At 41.2% G+C, this 15,790-nt stretch overlaps 1 protein-coding gene across 1 annotated transcript in view; it reads right to left on the bottom strand.

Moving 5' to 3' along the window:
• syde2 (synapse defective 1, Rho GTPase, homolog 2 (C. elegans)) overlaps positions 1-15,790 on the bottom strand; it is a 51,145-nt gene that overhangs the window by 23,401 nt on the left and 11,954 nt on the right. The window contains exon 4 of the mRNA XM_042415958.1: positions 3,855-4,996. Within this exon, the coding sequence (XP_042271892.1) occupies positions 3,855-4,996 (1,142 nt within the window). The remainder of the gene's footprint in view (positions 1-3,854; positions 4,997-15,790) is intronic.

Genomic DNA, 15,790 nt, shown 5'->3' with positions numbered 1-15,790 from the left:
GAACACAATAACTGTTACCAAGAGGGAAAGGTGGGCTGTGACTAATTAAAAGATAAATAGATAAAATGTCTTATTCATGTGATTATCATATAAGACAAAAAAAACAAAAACAAAAACAGAAAATCCTCTTAAGTGAGAAACTTTCTTGGTTGAAAAATGATGATAAATCCTCTGCTCCAAGAGATTTTGCTCATGTCAGATCAGTATATAAAAATGGTGTTTTCATCGATTTCCCTCCCCCTCACATTGCTGAACAGAGGAAAAAAAAAAAAACTCAGAAAACCGCAGTAGTCATCAGACCATCAGTCTTCCTGACGTTTCAGCTTTCACTCATGCCAACTGCTTCCAGTCTGAATATCCAGCAGAGGTCTTTACATACTGTGCAGCATGTGAGCCAAGAGCGATTGAAATGAGTCACGACCTAACGTCTTGTAATTTTATGATAAATGATATAAAGTATGCTCGCTGTTAGACTGTACTATAAAATAGGCATCAGAATATTATATTATATCAAATAAATACTGAAACTAATGAGAAAAAACTATGAGGACGTCCATTAGTGAGAAGCAGGGACCTTCCCTGTGCTCATAATTACCACTAATTAACTGCAAAATAAGTTTTTAAATCCATCACTGATGTACTGTGGCAGAGGACTGACTACTTGCTTGATATACACTTCACGTTTTCCAACTCACAGCTGTTTTCCACAGTGCCATCGGATGACAAATATCGTAAAAGTATTACATCCCTATGTTTAACAGTCCTGTCCTGTTTGAATGAAGCTTGTTAAAACCCTTTTGGAGTTCTGTAATTAACACGATGTCTTTGTGTCTACATGTTGATATTCCAGTGTCACCTCATCAGCACCAGCAGGTCAAACTCTTAGGATAAGTTTAAAAAGGAATACATCGATCTTGTGCTTTTAGCTGCAAGAAGATGTATAATGATTAACTGGAAATTTGAATACTCACATCAATACGATCTCAGATTGGCTACATGAAATTTCAGGTTACATCCTTCTTGAAAAGATTTGTTAGGTTGTGTTGGGTTTGGGGGTTAGGGGAGAAGGACGTTTTTTTTTTTTAAACATAACAATAATAAAGAAACTTTTTTTAAATAAAGCCATTACGCATCTGAAACCCTTTACCAATGCAACACAAAGAAGTCTGTTCTGTCTTAAATGGTGCCTCTGCATAGCCGTTCATACCATGTTACAACATCTGCATTGCTCCTTTTTAAAAAATAAATAAATAAAATGTCTCTTTAATGGGTGCTCACATACATAACTCCAGTCTCTGACACAGATCTGCAGTCTTTTCGAAACACCCGCAATCATCCAACATCTTAAAAGCTTAGAGGAGCCCTAAGGACACGCAATTCAAAGAGCCTCCATCAAAGATCCACATAATCATTTGTAAAGGCACACTGCTACACGTCTGGCCGTGCGTGTTTTAGTGACACAACCTGCATATTCCTCCGGGATCTGGTGTCAACCTCGTGCTAACCCCTGTCTACCTGCAACCCGGGGGGTACCCGTACACTTGATCTCAGTCTACTCTACATCTCTGTAATGAAAGAAGGCAGCAAAACAAGGGGGGGAGAGAGTGTGATTAGAAGAAACACCGTGAGGGACAAGGAGACAAACAGTGTCAGACTCAGTGGAAAAAACAGAGACAGAGAGACAGAAACAGATAGGAATCAAAACACAACCAAGACAAAGCAGAGTGAATTACATAAACAGAAGAAATTTGAGCTCACGGACAGAAAGCTATTGGGTGAGAGAGCTACAGTGCAGCATAGACGTCTTCTATAGAGTGACAGTCTAACATCTGGGAAGTGTATTTTATAGAAAACATATGAGTACGGTGCACTAATATGATTTAACCTTAGTTACAACAATACAATTTCAATTGGTCAACTGCTGTCTGTCCTTCTTTTCAGTTGGACTTTTAAAGGTCTTGTAGATGGAGATAGGATGTAATTGAAGCAAAACTTAAATAATCCTTGAGGAGGAATGTGAGCAGACCAGACTAATGACTTCTGCAGGACACCTGAAAGTTGTAGTAACTCAAACTGAAAGAATCTCATGTTTTACTGAAACAATTAGTTAACTGATTAATAAGTCACTTGAAAGAAAATTAACAAAAAAATTGATAATCAATAAATCTTTTAACAGCAACAATGCCAAAAAATGTGCTTAATCCAGCTTCTCAAATGTTAAAACATTCAGTTTGTCTAATTTTTATATCAACTGTAATTTAAGTATTTTTGGCTTTTGTTGGTTAAAACATCACATTGTGTTCAGAGAAGTTGCTATGGAGATTTTTTTTTTTTTTTCACAACTTATGGATCGAGCAATAGAAAAACTAATCAATATATTGATCAACAATAAAAAAATTATCAAACTGTTAATTGAACAAAACAAACAATTCCAAGATCTTTTCTTTCTTCTGAAAAACTGTGATGGACAATTTTTATTTTCTGACAATTTAAAAGCCAAACATTTTGATAGTTTGGTCTATAAAATGTTGGAGTGATTAATCAATTAAATAACCAACAGATAAACTCATCGGTACTCTAACCTAAACGCACCACCACTTATGATACACAGACTCATTATCTACTAATAAGATAAAAATGTAACCCTACGCATTCAATCTCACATCAGATAATAAAATCATCTGCTACCTTTGAAATCAAACAAGTTACTATTACTACTCCCGTTAGATGTTCACCATACTGCACAAGTGGCTGAAGGCGGGGTCTGATTTGACGGACAGGCTCCTAGCAGAGGCCTAATGTTTGCCTATTGGCCCCAGGCACCCGCTGCCGCTGGCATTCCCCCCTAGAGTGATCAGTCAGGAGCAGTGTCCAGACACTTTTACTGCCTCTGTCTCACTTCTAATTAGAAGAAAACGCCGTCGCCTCTCTCCTCTCTCTGGACTGTGCTGCTAGGCTTCAAAGAGCACATGAAATGTGGATGAGGGAAAAAAAACAGGAGATGATCACATGATCCAGGGGAACACTCCGCTCCCCCATCGTCACAACACAACACAAGTCTCTTAACTCTTAAGTCTCCTGTCTGAATAAAAGAACAAGTCGCCCCAGGAGGGCAGTGACATCATGAAGTGCAGTACAGCTCTTCTATCTCTTCTGCTCATGACAGTCATCCAGTGTTATTACAGGCTGCAGGGCTGCAGGGGCGCCTCTCACAGCGTACAGAGCCAAAAGTCTGCTCTGGTTGTGAGATTATTTCTCTCACTGTTCTTTCACTCCCATACAAAAATGCATTATATAATTGTATCCTACCAACCCCCCCTTTTCAAATGAATCCCTGAATGTTTTCAATGTACAGAATGCACATGCACTGTGTCCTCAAGCGTAGATATCAATTAATCATTTTTCAAGCAAAAATGCCAAACATTCTTTGGTTCTAGCTTTTGAAAATGTGATGATTTTCTCCTTTTCTCTGTTTTCTATCATGTAAATCTTTCAATTTTGGAACAAGACATTTGAAGATGTGATTTTTTTTATAGACAAAAATGAGAAAAGAATCTGCAGATATAATATTTTGCTTTTAGGCCTCATGTAATAACTAGTGCTGAAATCACTGAGGGAAAATTAATTATCAACAAATTTCATAATATATTAACTATTCAAGTCATTTATGAAGCAAAAATATTCCCAAATATTTTCTAGTTGCAGCTTCACTAATGTGGGGATTGCTGCTTTTCTGTTTTATATCATGAACCAAAAAATAGAACAGAAGGACTAATTGATAAGAGAAATAACAGTTGCAGTACTATGATGATAAATAAAACCATAGAAGTTATTCAAACCTCAGACAGACTCACCTGGCAGCCTCTCTTCTCGATCTCATTGATGCACTTGCTTATAAGCAGCGGCACCATGAGTCCAGTGTCCTCTCGCTCCACCACCCGCCACGCTTCCACGCCAAACACCTGGGGCTCCCTGTCTCCATCTGGCCCACCGTCCAGTGAGTTCTGCCACTGCTCCATCAGGCTCAGCTTGACGTAGATCAGTCCCCGCGGCTCCAGCTTCACCGCCAGCTGGTGCGAACGTGTCACCCGGAAGAGCGCGGGCAGGACCACCGTGCCGTGGCAGCAGACGCGGTTGCGTCTCGGCGTGGGCTCCCAGCTGAACACCACCAGCTTCAGGTGCTGGGCGTTCTCCAGCTCGATGTTGAAGGTGTGATCCATATCTAGGAAAGTAGTTCGACATGTGAGGAGAGCGGTTCGTGCTTTGTTAACTGAGTCCACTTGGATGGCACAGTAGACGTCACGAGAGTCAATGCGTGGCGGTTTGAGGTCCTCGGCGCCGTAGAAGTGCAGGCTCATCAGTCCGGAGATGTACTGGCTGCACTTGGGCTGCTCTGTGAAGCTGTAATGGCGGAAAGCATCAATGTCCAACTCTGTGCCGCTGAGTTTGGAGCTTCCGCCTCCTCCTTCTGTCTCCTTACCTTTCCCTCCCTTCCCATCTGCAGAGCTGTGCTTCCCAGATTTGGCCACCAGCTCCGGTGAGTCCCCATCACTAAGATAGCCACCTTTACTGGCGGACTTTGAGCTGCCATCACTTTTCTTCTTACTGAAGCTGTGCTGTGTGGACACGCTGCTGTCCAGGTGGTAGCGTGAGATCACATTACGCCTTGCCTGCCCGCCCCCAGATGCAGCTAGTCTCTGAGGGCCCGCAGAGTGGGGGTTAGCCTCCGAACCGCTGCCGTTGCTTCGGAAGGAGTGAGCTCTGGGCTCTAAATGGCTGCTACCGTTGCCATTATTGCTGTTACTGCTACTTGGCCCCTTGACGCTGAGTTTACGGCTAAGTTCCGGGAGCTTCTTCATCTTCATGGAGATCTTCCTGACGGTGCGCGGGGACTTGATCTTGTCTGGAAAGGACCAGTTGATGGAGCTGCTCTTCTTGGCAGGGTTCGGGCTCGAGGGAGGGGAGAAGCCAACGGTGTTGGGCAGGTCAAGACCATCTACGAAGGAAATAACAGGGCAAGAAAAACTGATTAAAAAGGAGCCTGTAACATTTTTAATTTAGACATTTCTTTCATTGACACTTCACTGAAAAGTTTTTTTCCTGCCAAAATCTTTGGTAGTGAAGATGTTTAAAAAGCAATTTTCGGATTACTCTGAGAAACAAATGGGTACCACCGGTCCCACGTTGTTGAGCTTACTGTAATCACTGGTTTGAATAAAACAATCCACCTTGCACCTGTTATTATGATTAACTTTTCAGATGTCCAGTAAAGACAGACAGGAAAGGAAAGAGAAGACAAAAACCTAGTGGCAAAGTATGCATTAGCCATAATTTACAGTTTCTCAAAAAAGCACTACACCTCCATGGCACATCATCAAGTGATTAGGTTTTCATGCAACCCAGTAATCTAGTGATAGATATACATTCAGCAGAGACTTCATATAAACACTCCAACACTATATAATACAGTTACAGTCTACATATGTAAACCTAGACAGTGATTTAGATAATTAACCGTTTAAAAGAAAGAGGTTGCTGAAACAGGGTTGATTTTAAAAGAGTAAAGAGTTAAAGGAGAAGAGTTTCCATTAGGCCTCTTTGCTTCAAGAGGGCTTCATTCAATCAAACTCCAGGGAAATCGAACTGGAACGTCATTAGCAGCGGCACTAGGAAAACAGCGGCCTATAAGCAGGCAAATGTTTGTCTAGAGACACCAACTGCTTCAGGGCTGAGCTAGAGTTACTCAGTCATTATTCAAGTTGAAAAATATCCATTTGGAGTGGACCTCGTAGGCAGTTCTTGCCTAACTAGACGTCTACAACAGGAAATTTTAGGGTCTAGATTTCTGTGCAGGAGTGACAGCCATTGTTTAGTCTACAGGACTAAACTGAGGCTTTCATTATAAGAGAGTTTTATCCGTGTCGTTGTCAACTGGTCACTCAACCATCAAGAGCTTTTTTTTATGGCTGGGCTTATATTATTTAAAGGTCAGTCAACATTTCCTTACACTGTACATACTGTGAAGCTACATAATCAGTTCTCTAGATACTTTCTTTTGTGCACAGTACATGCAACCTCCATACATGATTATGTACTGACGGTAACATAATGACAACAGATAACAATGTACCAAAGCGCCTATGATACGCACAGATAGAATTTTTGAACAGACATAACACAATTTTGCACGTTCTGTACATATTATCTGCATCCAGGATTTGAACGCATTCTGTTTTTCAAGTCGACCCAGCTTCACACAATCTTTAAGAGCTCCATTACTGACCTAGATACTACCTGTTCAGTCAATCCCCAAGATCAAAAAATCTATCTGACAAGGAAAGAGAGAGAGTTGACACAGAGCCAGCACCGGTTTGAGTGATTAAAGTGGAATTTGTCAAATTATGGGCATCCCGCTATTTGCCCAACGGTAAGCTTGAGCTCGTCTTGACCAGAAAAACAGCAATTTTCCACATTCAGCACTCTTTTAATAAGATTTCCTCCGTGGCTAACCTGCCTTTTTTTTATACTTTAGAGGGAACCCCCTTCACTGCATGGGTTCATAGGAGATTAAAGCAGGACCACATGACTCGGTAGGAAGAATTTACCTTCTGTAGGCTTAAGACCTTGGGACAGGCAATAACTAGACATTAAAGGAGACGTATCAAGCACATTTCCAGGTCTGTATTTATATTCTGGGGCTATACTGGAATTTCTTTGCATGATTTACAGTTTAAAAAAACTCCTCATTTCTCTTATACTGATCCTTTATGCAGCCCCTCAGTTCAGCCTCTGTCTGAAACAGGACGTTTTAGCCCCTGTCTCTTTAAGACCGCACCTCCCTCTCTGTTCTGATTAGTTAGCTCCCTGAAGCTGCCCCTCGGCAGATGTAAACAATAGATGTATTATAAGAGCTGGATAGAGCTCTGCTACTCAGCCTTGCAGTCAATTTTTCCCAGTGGTCACTCCCTGTATTGCAGCGAAAAATCCCCCTGTGGCCCAAAAAACATTTTCCCCTTCGACCACAACTGTAAAAGAGACGTCTGTGAAACTGTTGACAGGACACCTCAAACTGTAAACAGTTTCATGAATTTTTGATCCATGGAGGTTTTATATTTGTAAAACTTTCCTCAAGCCGAGAGAAGTGATTTAAAAATCCATGACATCATCACAATGTAATCGTAATCACAATGTGGGCCGAGTGGGAACTCATGGGCGAGGCCAGTGGGGGAAGCACTGCTGTGCATATTCAGTGGGCCGAACAACCCGGAAGCTAGAAACTTTTTTTAGCGTATATGCTAGCTGAGCAATTTTTATAGGACAGAAGGGGCACCATTTTTGTCTGGTATCCAGCACTTATAATACATCCATGATGTAAACAAACAACAGTAGTAGGATTCCACTTCTTTATCTCGTTCTTTACTCATAATAGAAACGTCTCAAATACATTTTTACATGTTTGAGCCCAAATCTGATCAGAAATATGGTGGACAACATGAACTACCGATGGAACAACCTTTACAACATGGGTTACCGAACGGACGGCCATTTGTAGGCATGTGCAAACAATCTGATGTCATATGACAAGGAAGTGGAGGTAACTTTGTAAATGAAGCATTCAGAGCAGGCTGAAGCCCTGGCTTTTGACTTTCAGGGAACATTTTTATGTTCATATTTGACAGACATCCAAAATCATAACACTCAAAATAACAGAAAGTCACAAAAAACATGACATGTCCCCTTTAAAAACACTAGACACTAGGACACTAAGTCTAGAGGCTAGTGATCTATGTAGATGTTCAATGTTGATTTTGGATTTGTCCTTTGAAATAAATATGCATTTGTTGTTTTTATTGGCAGACTTTCTTTCTCCAAGCATACTTCAGAAACACAAGAGTGATTCTGTAAGTGAGAGAGAAAAATTCAGGGAGAGAGCGAGAGAGAGAGAGATACAGAGACAAAGTGGAAAGAAGAGAGGGAGAGAGTTTGACCCTGCCAACATCACCAGCTCTATTTTCAGAGGGGACCTGCTGTGCTATTCTGGGGTGAGGGCCCGCGAGTGAAAAGAGGGAGGCAGAGGAGGTGCAACAGGATGGAGAGAAGGGAAGATGGGGGGCAGGAGCAGGGCAGGGTGTAGCCAACAGATGGGGGACAAAGGCGCCCCTTGTCCAGGCACTGAGAGGTCTGGATGTTCGACTGGAAGGCTGGCAAGCCGGCTGGTGAATGTACAAATGAACACGGCTGTTCTCTCACATTCCTCATCAAACCATGTTTAGCCTCCTTTTCCCCCTGGCTGAGTAGCCTTCCCTGTCACAGCTTCCTGCCAATAATAGACACAGAGGCGCACTGAGAAGGGAGAAAATGGGTGGAGGGCGCTGGAGGTGCAAATTCACCAAACAACATCTGGGGAGGGGCCGTGCACACACAGAGAGCCCTGGTCAGGTCTGACACAAGGTATTAAAGGAGTGAAATTCCTACTACATGAAAACACAGTTTGACTCAGTTTGGAGGATTAATTTTAGTTTTCATAGATATTGTACAAAGTATTAAATTACATGGGATGTAATTATCTACAAAACTGCAATGGATTGAAACTGCTGTTCATTTTGTTGTATGGTTGTTACACATTTGAGGACATCACATTTAAAGGAGCTGTAAGTAACCACAGAGGTTTTATCTGGTAGTTATTTATTATTGTGATACCTCTACGTCAGCAGTATTATCATTTTTCAACTTTAAGCAGAATGGTATCAAGTTTATACGATCCTATAGCCATTGTTTTACATTAATATTGTCCAATGAATGACTCAGATCAAATTATAATCATCAATTGATAAAAAGGAGTTTGGGATGTTTTGGGGTTCACACAAATTAAGAGGCAAAGAATAAGTAAACAGCCATAAGAGTCTAACCAAGCAGTCCATACCAACAACACTTTTGACATTTGATGGTGCTGACACATTTTGCTCAGACAGTATTGTTGTTCAATGCCAAGTCCTAAAGGTGATAGGCCAGCCTCTATACATATATATATAAAAATCAGAAAACTATTCTTAATATTGTGATACTGATTATAATGAAACTACATGTAGTGGCTATAAGAATGCAGTAAAGAAGAGTGTTTCATCAGTGAATGATGTGAGACACAAATAAGGCAACACTGTTAGTCTTGAAACTGTGGTAGTAAAAAATAAAGTCTTATGACCTACATTAATGCCTGTTTACTTGACAATAAACAACCTTCAAGAGTGGGAATGAAAACAACTTCCATTAGTGTCCTGCTGTCCTATTTATTTTATAATCAACATAAACGGGAGCAACGTCCACTCAGCCTGAGGGCAGATCTGCCTCTGACGTAGTTAATGACTGTTCCATTGTTAATGACCGTGGCTTCACACACACACACACACACACACACACACACACGCAGCAGTGTCCTCTGTAGCCTTTGGCCTTGTGGCAGCAGTCAGGAGAGTAACGTGATGCTTGACTAGCTGAGGTTCAGGGGTGATGGTTTGACACCCTACCCTCTAGGACCGTGTTCCTGGGGTCAAAGGGCGAAAGGTCTGCATTCCACTGGGTGACACCTGAGCTGGCTAACTGTGTCCACCCCCCCCCAATACTTTAACATGCACATGCACTCACCGTATTACTGTAACACAAAGAGAGAGTGCATGTTAATATGCAAGCATAGAGACAGACACACGCACATGCCCTCCCTGACCCTGCAGTCCACCTCGGGCACCCCGCCTCTAACACCTCTCAACAAAGCCCAGGAATTTATGACGAGGGCTTTTCACAACACTGGCACCAGACAGGTGCAGGAGGAGGGGTTTGTGTGTGTGTGTGTGTGTGTATGTGTGTGTATCTGTGTGTGAGGGACAACCTGATCATTATCAAACATGTCTGATATTTTTAACAGCAAACTTGTAGCGTGAGCCAAACTGTCACTCTAGCCAACGCCAAGTTTAGACGTAAATAATATCCGGATAATGTAAAAAGTCTTCCAGTAAAACAATGTTAGACGCCTGCCTGGCCTACGAGAATGTAAGATTGTGTGTTTTTTATTTGTGTGTGTGTGTGTGTGAGAGGGAAAAAGAGAGACAGACACAGAGTATACTCTGATAAGCCTTGGAGGGAAACAATAATCTGCTGTCCCTGATTACCCCTGTAAAACCACTTGTTTTTACTTGAGCGTGTGTGTCCTTACAAGCATGTCTGCCAAACGTGTGTGTTAAATAAAAAAAAACAAAAAAAAACGAAAGGACCAGTGTGTGCTGACCAACAAGGGGAGTGTAAATAAACCGGTGAATGGCATACTTGTCCTGTAGTTTCTTCACTGGGTGACCGAGGCTCGGCTCTGCGCTGCTTCCTCTCCTTTTGGCTCTGAATCATTCAGCGCTGGAAGGCCTTTCAGGGCCCGCGGGAGCTCGGCCGTTTCATTACAATGGTTACAAAACCCCTGCTAATATATCCAAGCATGCAGGCCTTCTCGCTAGCACAACATGGCCCCCTGCCAAAGCAGCCCTCATGTAGCCTAGCTCGCCTACTGCTGCAGGAATTCCTGCTCTGCTGTAATTCTACCAACAGAGTGGCTGCTAATTCTAGACAGCCTGCAGCCACACTGGCCTCAGTGCACCGCCCCAACCCAAACAACACCGCACTAACAGCTACAGTATGTGACGACTGTTGACCAATGACTTGGTTTTATCTGAAAACAAATAAAAATCTTTTCAGTATTAAACCTCTAATGGAAATTAAATGAATAACTAAGTTAATGATTTGACTCTGGCACTCTGTCAACAATAAATGACTTACATATTGCAATAAATCAGTATCATTATATCAATAAATATCATTAATTACTTACTTCATTCCACAGAATTGAGTGATGAATATATTTTTGATGGCAGAAAGGCACTAAACATAACCATATAGGATAAAAATAACAGGAAATCAGTCAGATTATGTCAAGGAATTTATAACAAAGTGTTAGATTTGACAATTTGGTGGAAAATGCTCTGAATCTTTGAGAGAAATTGGAACCAATTCTCTTAATAAACAAACAGATGACCGTTAGATCTTAGTTAAATCAACAATATAAAAAATCTGAAGGAGGAGGTTGGGGTGGTGGAGGGAGCTGTGGCAGCAAACGGCATCGGCATGAGAGTATCAGCCGAGTATAGTAAGAAGTGTCAGGTTATAGTGCTCAACACCTGCATGAATATGACAGGATATTACCAGTCAGCTGGTAGCCAAGCAGCTGTGAATGACAGAGTGATTTTGAAACATGAATGAAGCAGTTGCTGCCGATCAGCAACTGCAGAAACGATCAATCGTTCAATGGCGAATCATCTGGAACTACTTTGATAATCAATTGATTGTCATTTTTGTAAGAAAAATGCTCAACATTCACAAGTTTCAGCTTCTCCTTTGTAAGCATCTCCTATGTTTCCTGCTTTTCCTTATCTTATATGATAAGTAAATTCAAGATTGAGTTTGAGACTGTTGGTTGGACAAAAGAAGTGATTTGAAGACACTATCTTGGGCTTTAGTAAATTATGATGGGTGTTTTTCATTATTTTCTGACATTTTACAGACTAAATGATGAATTTCTTGATCGATAATTCGATCGATAATAATTGTTAGTTGCAGCCCTAAATGTAAGCCAGCATCACTATGCTCCGTTGCTGAAACAGCTGTTGGTTCAAACTTCTCGAATGTGCTTCATTTCATCGTAAACAGGATATCTTTGGATTTTGAATTGTTGATTGGACAAAAGAAATAATTTGGGCCTTTTTCACTATTTTGTACACTAAACTATTAATTGATTAATCAAAAAAAAAAATCAACAGATTAATCAATAATGAGAATAATTGTGTGGCTATAAATAACCATACTTTTATAAAAACTCATGGAGAACCATTGTCAGGATCAGATCCTCTAAAAACTAAACTACATATATTACAGTGACCCTCGTATGCCTGTACAATCAATTAAGTGATGATTATTAATAAAGATCAAATACTTTATCCTTCAAATCAGAGACCAGAGCACTTTTCTACAGATATTCTGAGGATGAAATGAAGAAAAGACCAGAGACAAAGAGCCATGAGTAAAACTATGTGACCCGAACTTAACATCTAGCGCCGAGCTATGGGATCTGCTCTGGTTTTTAAAGTGCTGCTCTCACAACGTCGCTCCTCTGAGTTGTTGACTTCCTCCAGACCGAACCATGCAATCGTCAGCCTAGATTAGATTCCAGGTTTGAACTCAGAGGCTTGAACTCTCATGTAACTTTAGCAGCCGGGGCCAATTCTTGAACGCAGCAGTCAGCTTGACCAAAACAACCCCCCAGAAATAGCTCTGATCCCATTCCGAGCGCTGGCCAAGTCAGATTCCCCAAACAGGCGCTAAAAGGGAACAAGAGATCGGGAACTCACCGAGCTCACCACCCCCAAAGTCCATCAATCATTATTCTCAATACAAATAGAGCATTCAGATGGACAAAAAGTCAGTCAATAGGCAGCACACGAGGAGTCTGGAGTGTATCCGGTGAGAGAAAAAGAACCAGCCAGCCGAACAGAGGCAAACTATAGTCGCAGGGAGTCATCTACATCTGCGGCGCTTCATTAATTCAGCAGACGCTCTTATTCGTGCTCTATCAACGAAAGGGCCTCTCAAATTTTTAGCCCTTCAAATAAAGTGGAGTCTGTATAGCCTCATATTCATGAGTAATATAAAAACAAGAAGACATAGAAAAAGACAGGATGGACATAGCGGAGTGCAACGCTGTGACTGCACTTCTAATTTTAGAAGTTTTAAGAATTTGTCAAAGCTTTGATCAAAGGTCGTTGTTCTTAAGGAGGCGTGGGTGCATTTACAAAAAAGATGTGGTGAGACGATTCATGATGTGGTATCCTAAACACACATTCAGTAGACGCGGTGAAAATACAGCATGCTGCGGTAGTAACAATGATCTTACTACTAACAAACAAGTGTTTAGAGGGTTAGGTACAGGGTTTCTGACACTATCATGAAGCATTAAAGTAATACACCAATGTTTTTGCATGTTTTTTGCTCATTTTTGAATGCAAGATGTAAATCTTTATAATTATGGGTGCATTTTTTTTTCCCCTAGCAGATGTTGCTTTCTATCCATTACTAATATGTGTGAAGATCAATTAAAAGAAAAAATGCAGGCTTGATGTTTACTGTGATGGATAACAGAACTCATGCATCAAATTCATTTTAACACCTTCCTCATATGAATGGAAACCAGTGGCTGCCTGGAAGGTGTGAAAAACAATTATAAGCAGCGATATACTTTCCACAATGCTTAGCTGTATAGTTATTTTAATTGCAGAAACATGGGCTACAACATGGAAAACCGCTGGCATATTCCTGTATCAGTAATCGCTGACTTATAGAATAACATTAAATGGTAATTTATAACCTTGCAAAATGCTGTGATACCGTCATGTATTGTGATTTTCTTGTTGGAGTAAAGAACAATATTTGTTTCACTTATAAAGTCATTATCCATAAGCCAGAACACTGATCAACAACCCTCCAACCAATGCAGATACTTTATGATCATCTTGTACTGATTCCTCTTTTAAAACACACACAGCTGTCTGGTATTTCAGTCTAAATGATCTGAAACTAGTCCAGTTCATCTGAAAAATTAGAGGAAAATAAACAAAAAGTATCAGAGAAATGTTGTTTTGGTAATTACCCATGTCCCCAAACAGGCCCTGTTTGACCCTGTGGCGGAGGGATGGGACACTGAATGCAGGGTGGAGTGAGCAGGCCTTTTCACTCCAGCCCACCATCCCCCAACCCTCCCAACTAGTTTAGAGTGGAAAGGAGGAGGAGGAGGAGGAGGAGGAGTGCACTGTCATTCTGCAGTTAACAGCAACCACAATACAGCACACGATTTCTGAAGGTAGAAGAGTATGATTTAAACCACAGATAAAGACAGAGCATGAAGCAATATTTTACCTTCCTAATCTTTCTTTTGATTGAAAACCACAGTGCCCACTGCATCCTCAAAAACACACACACACAAACAACCAGTAATGACTGTTTCCTCTTTGATGACACGTAGCCGGCTCATTGCTCTTTTTTGTTGCAGTGAAGTGTGGGATGGCGTCGCCAAACCCACAGGAATCAATTGCAAAGTCAACAGGCAGCAGAGAGGGAGGCAGTTCCGGAGCGGAGGGGAAAAAAAAAAACAACATTGCTGCTCCCTCTTCTCGTTTTCACAGAAACCAGTCAGAGCACCAGTCGACCCACACTATCACAGGACTGCCGTTGACTGTTCCTGTTAAACAGAATCCTATTATGGGTTGTAAATGAATGGTAGCAATCTGATGGAAAATGAATCACAAGTGAAATAGGTAGAGAGCTAAGTGAACATTAAAAAAAAAAGCCTTTCTGTTCTACAAGATTTCTTCTCTGTTAAAACTGCTGAACAAGCCACTCCAGTTTCCAATTATGGCCACTCATCTGCTTACCCAGCATGAAAGGCCCTAATGATACCAGCAAATTTCATCTGGACTGAAAAAATAGGTCTGAAACCAATCAAATGATGCAGGCAGAAATAGCCTATATTTAATTAGCCCTGTGTGCCATGATTAGAGCCTTTCCTGGGCTAGTACATTGAGACGCATTCAGGACCGGTTTAATCCTAATCCTGTGAGGAAAGTCTCTCAGGACAGAGAGTTTTGCTGAGCCACACGTGACGCAGCATGAAGCCAGGAGTTTGAAGCCAGTCAATGAGGATCAAGCAGTTTATCTACCGCCAATCAAACCTGTGACCTTGTCAAGGGCGGACTTGTTTTAGGAGATAATGCAACACCTTAAGAATTTATGACTCTCCGCTCTAAATAAGTAAGTACGCTGCAGGATAAATTGTAACTTTATATGTGATGATTATAATTTTGAAACATGGAAAACTGCAGCGGAAGTATATCTCTTTTATTTATAGGAACAAGTCTCGATGGTTTGTGGTTTCAACTTTTAAACTTGAGTATTTTAGGGGGGGGGGGGGGGGTTCTGAGCTCATTTCAAGCCTTCATTCTGGCAGTAAAACTGTTGCTGTGAACACTAAAGCTCAAGTATTAGATTTCGCTCAGCATACCCAAAACTGTTCAGCCTCACTTTGTGCTCCTACAACAAGAAATGACTGTTGCGTGCCACAGAAAAGTGTTGTCAAAAGTTGTAATTATAGGCTCAGCTCAAGATGTGCCAATTGGTTCAAACTACCATGTTGCCACATCAGAGAGAACAAAAAGTCGGAAGTTAGAAAAAAACAGCCCGAGCTTATTAAGAGACAGGGAGCCGTGTGCTGGCTGTCATCATTATGCCCGTCGCTGTAGAGCAGAGTTGTCAACAATTTCCAAGCAAACGAATAAATAAGAAGCAAAGTGAAGAGAGAGCGTTAAAATTCATTAACAGTGATGTTTCTTTAACTCTGCACGTCACGGTTTTGTGTGTTTTGTGTGTGTCTGCACACACCAAAAGTGCATTTTAATGAGCCAGATTTCAAGACAAGAGGACATTTATTCCATTTAGGACAAAAAAAAAACTTCCAAGAACCACCAATTTACAAAGTTCACAGCTCTCTGTGTGAGCTGCAGTCACAAGTAAATGGATATTCTTTCTTCTCGGGAATGGCTATTCTGAATTCCTCCTGGCTAATGTCTGTCTGAGTTTAATGAGGGACACTGATATGGAGTGATATGATTAGACAGCCACGGCTCCTGTCTACTCCCATCAAACTGAACAG

The sequence above is a fragment of the Thunnus maccoyii genome, chromosome 7 (assembly GCF_910596095.1).
Source record: "Thunnus maccoyii chromosome 7, fThuMac1.1, whole genome shotgun sequence".
Taxonomy (NCBI): domain Eukaryota; kingdom Metazoa; phylum Chordata; class Actinopteri; order Scombriformes; family Scombridae; genus Thunnus; species Thunnus maccoyii.
The sequence above is the reverse complement of the archived record's forward strand: the minus strand, read 5'-3'. Positions and strand labels throughout refer to the sequence as shown.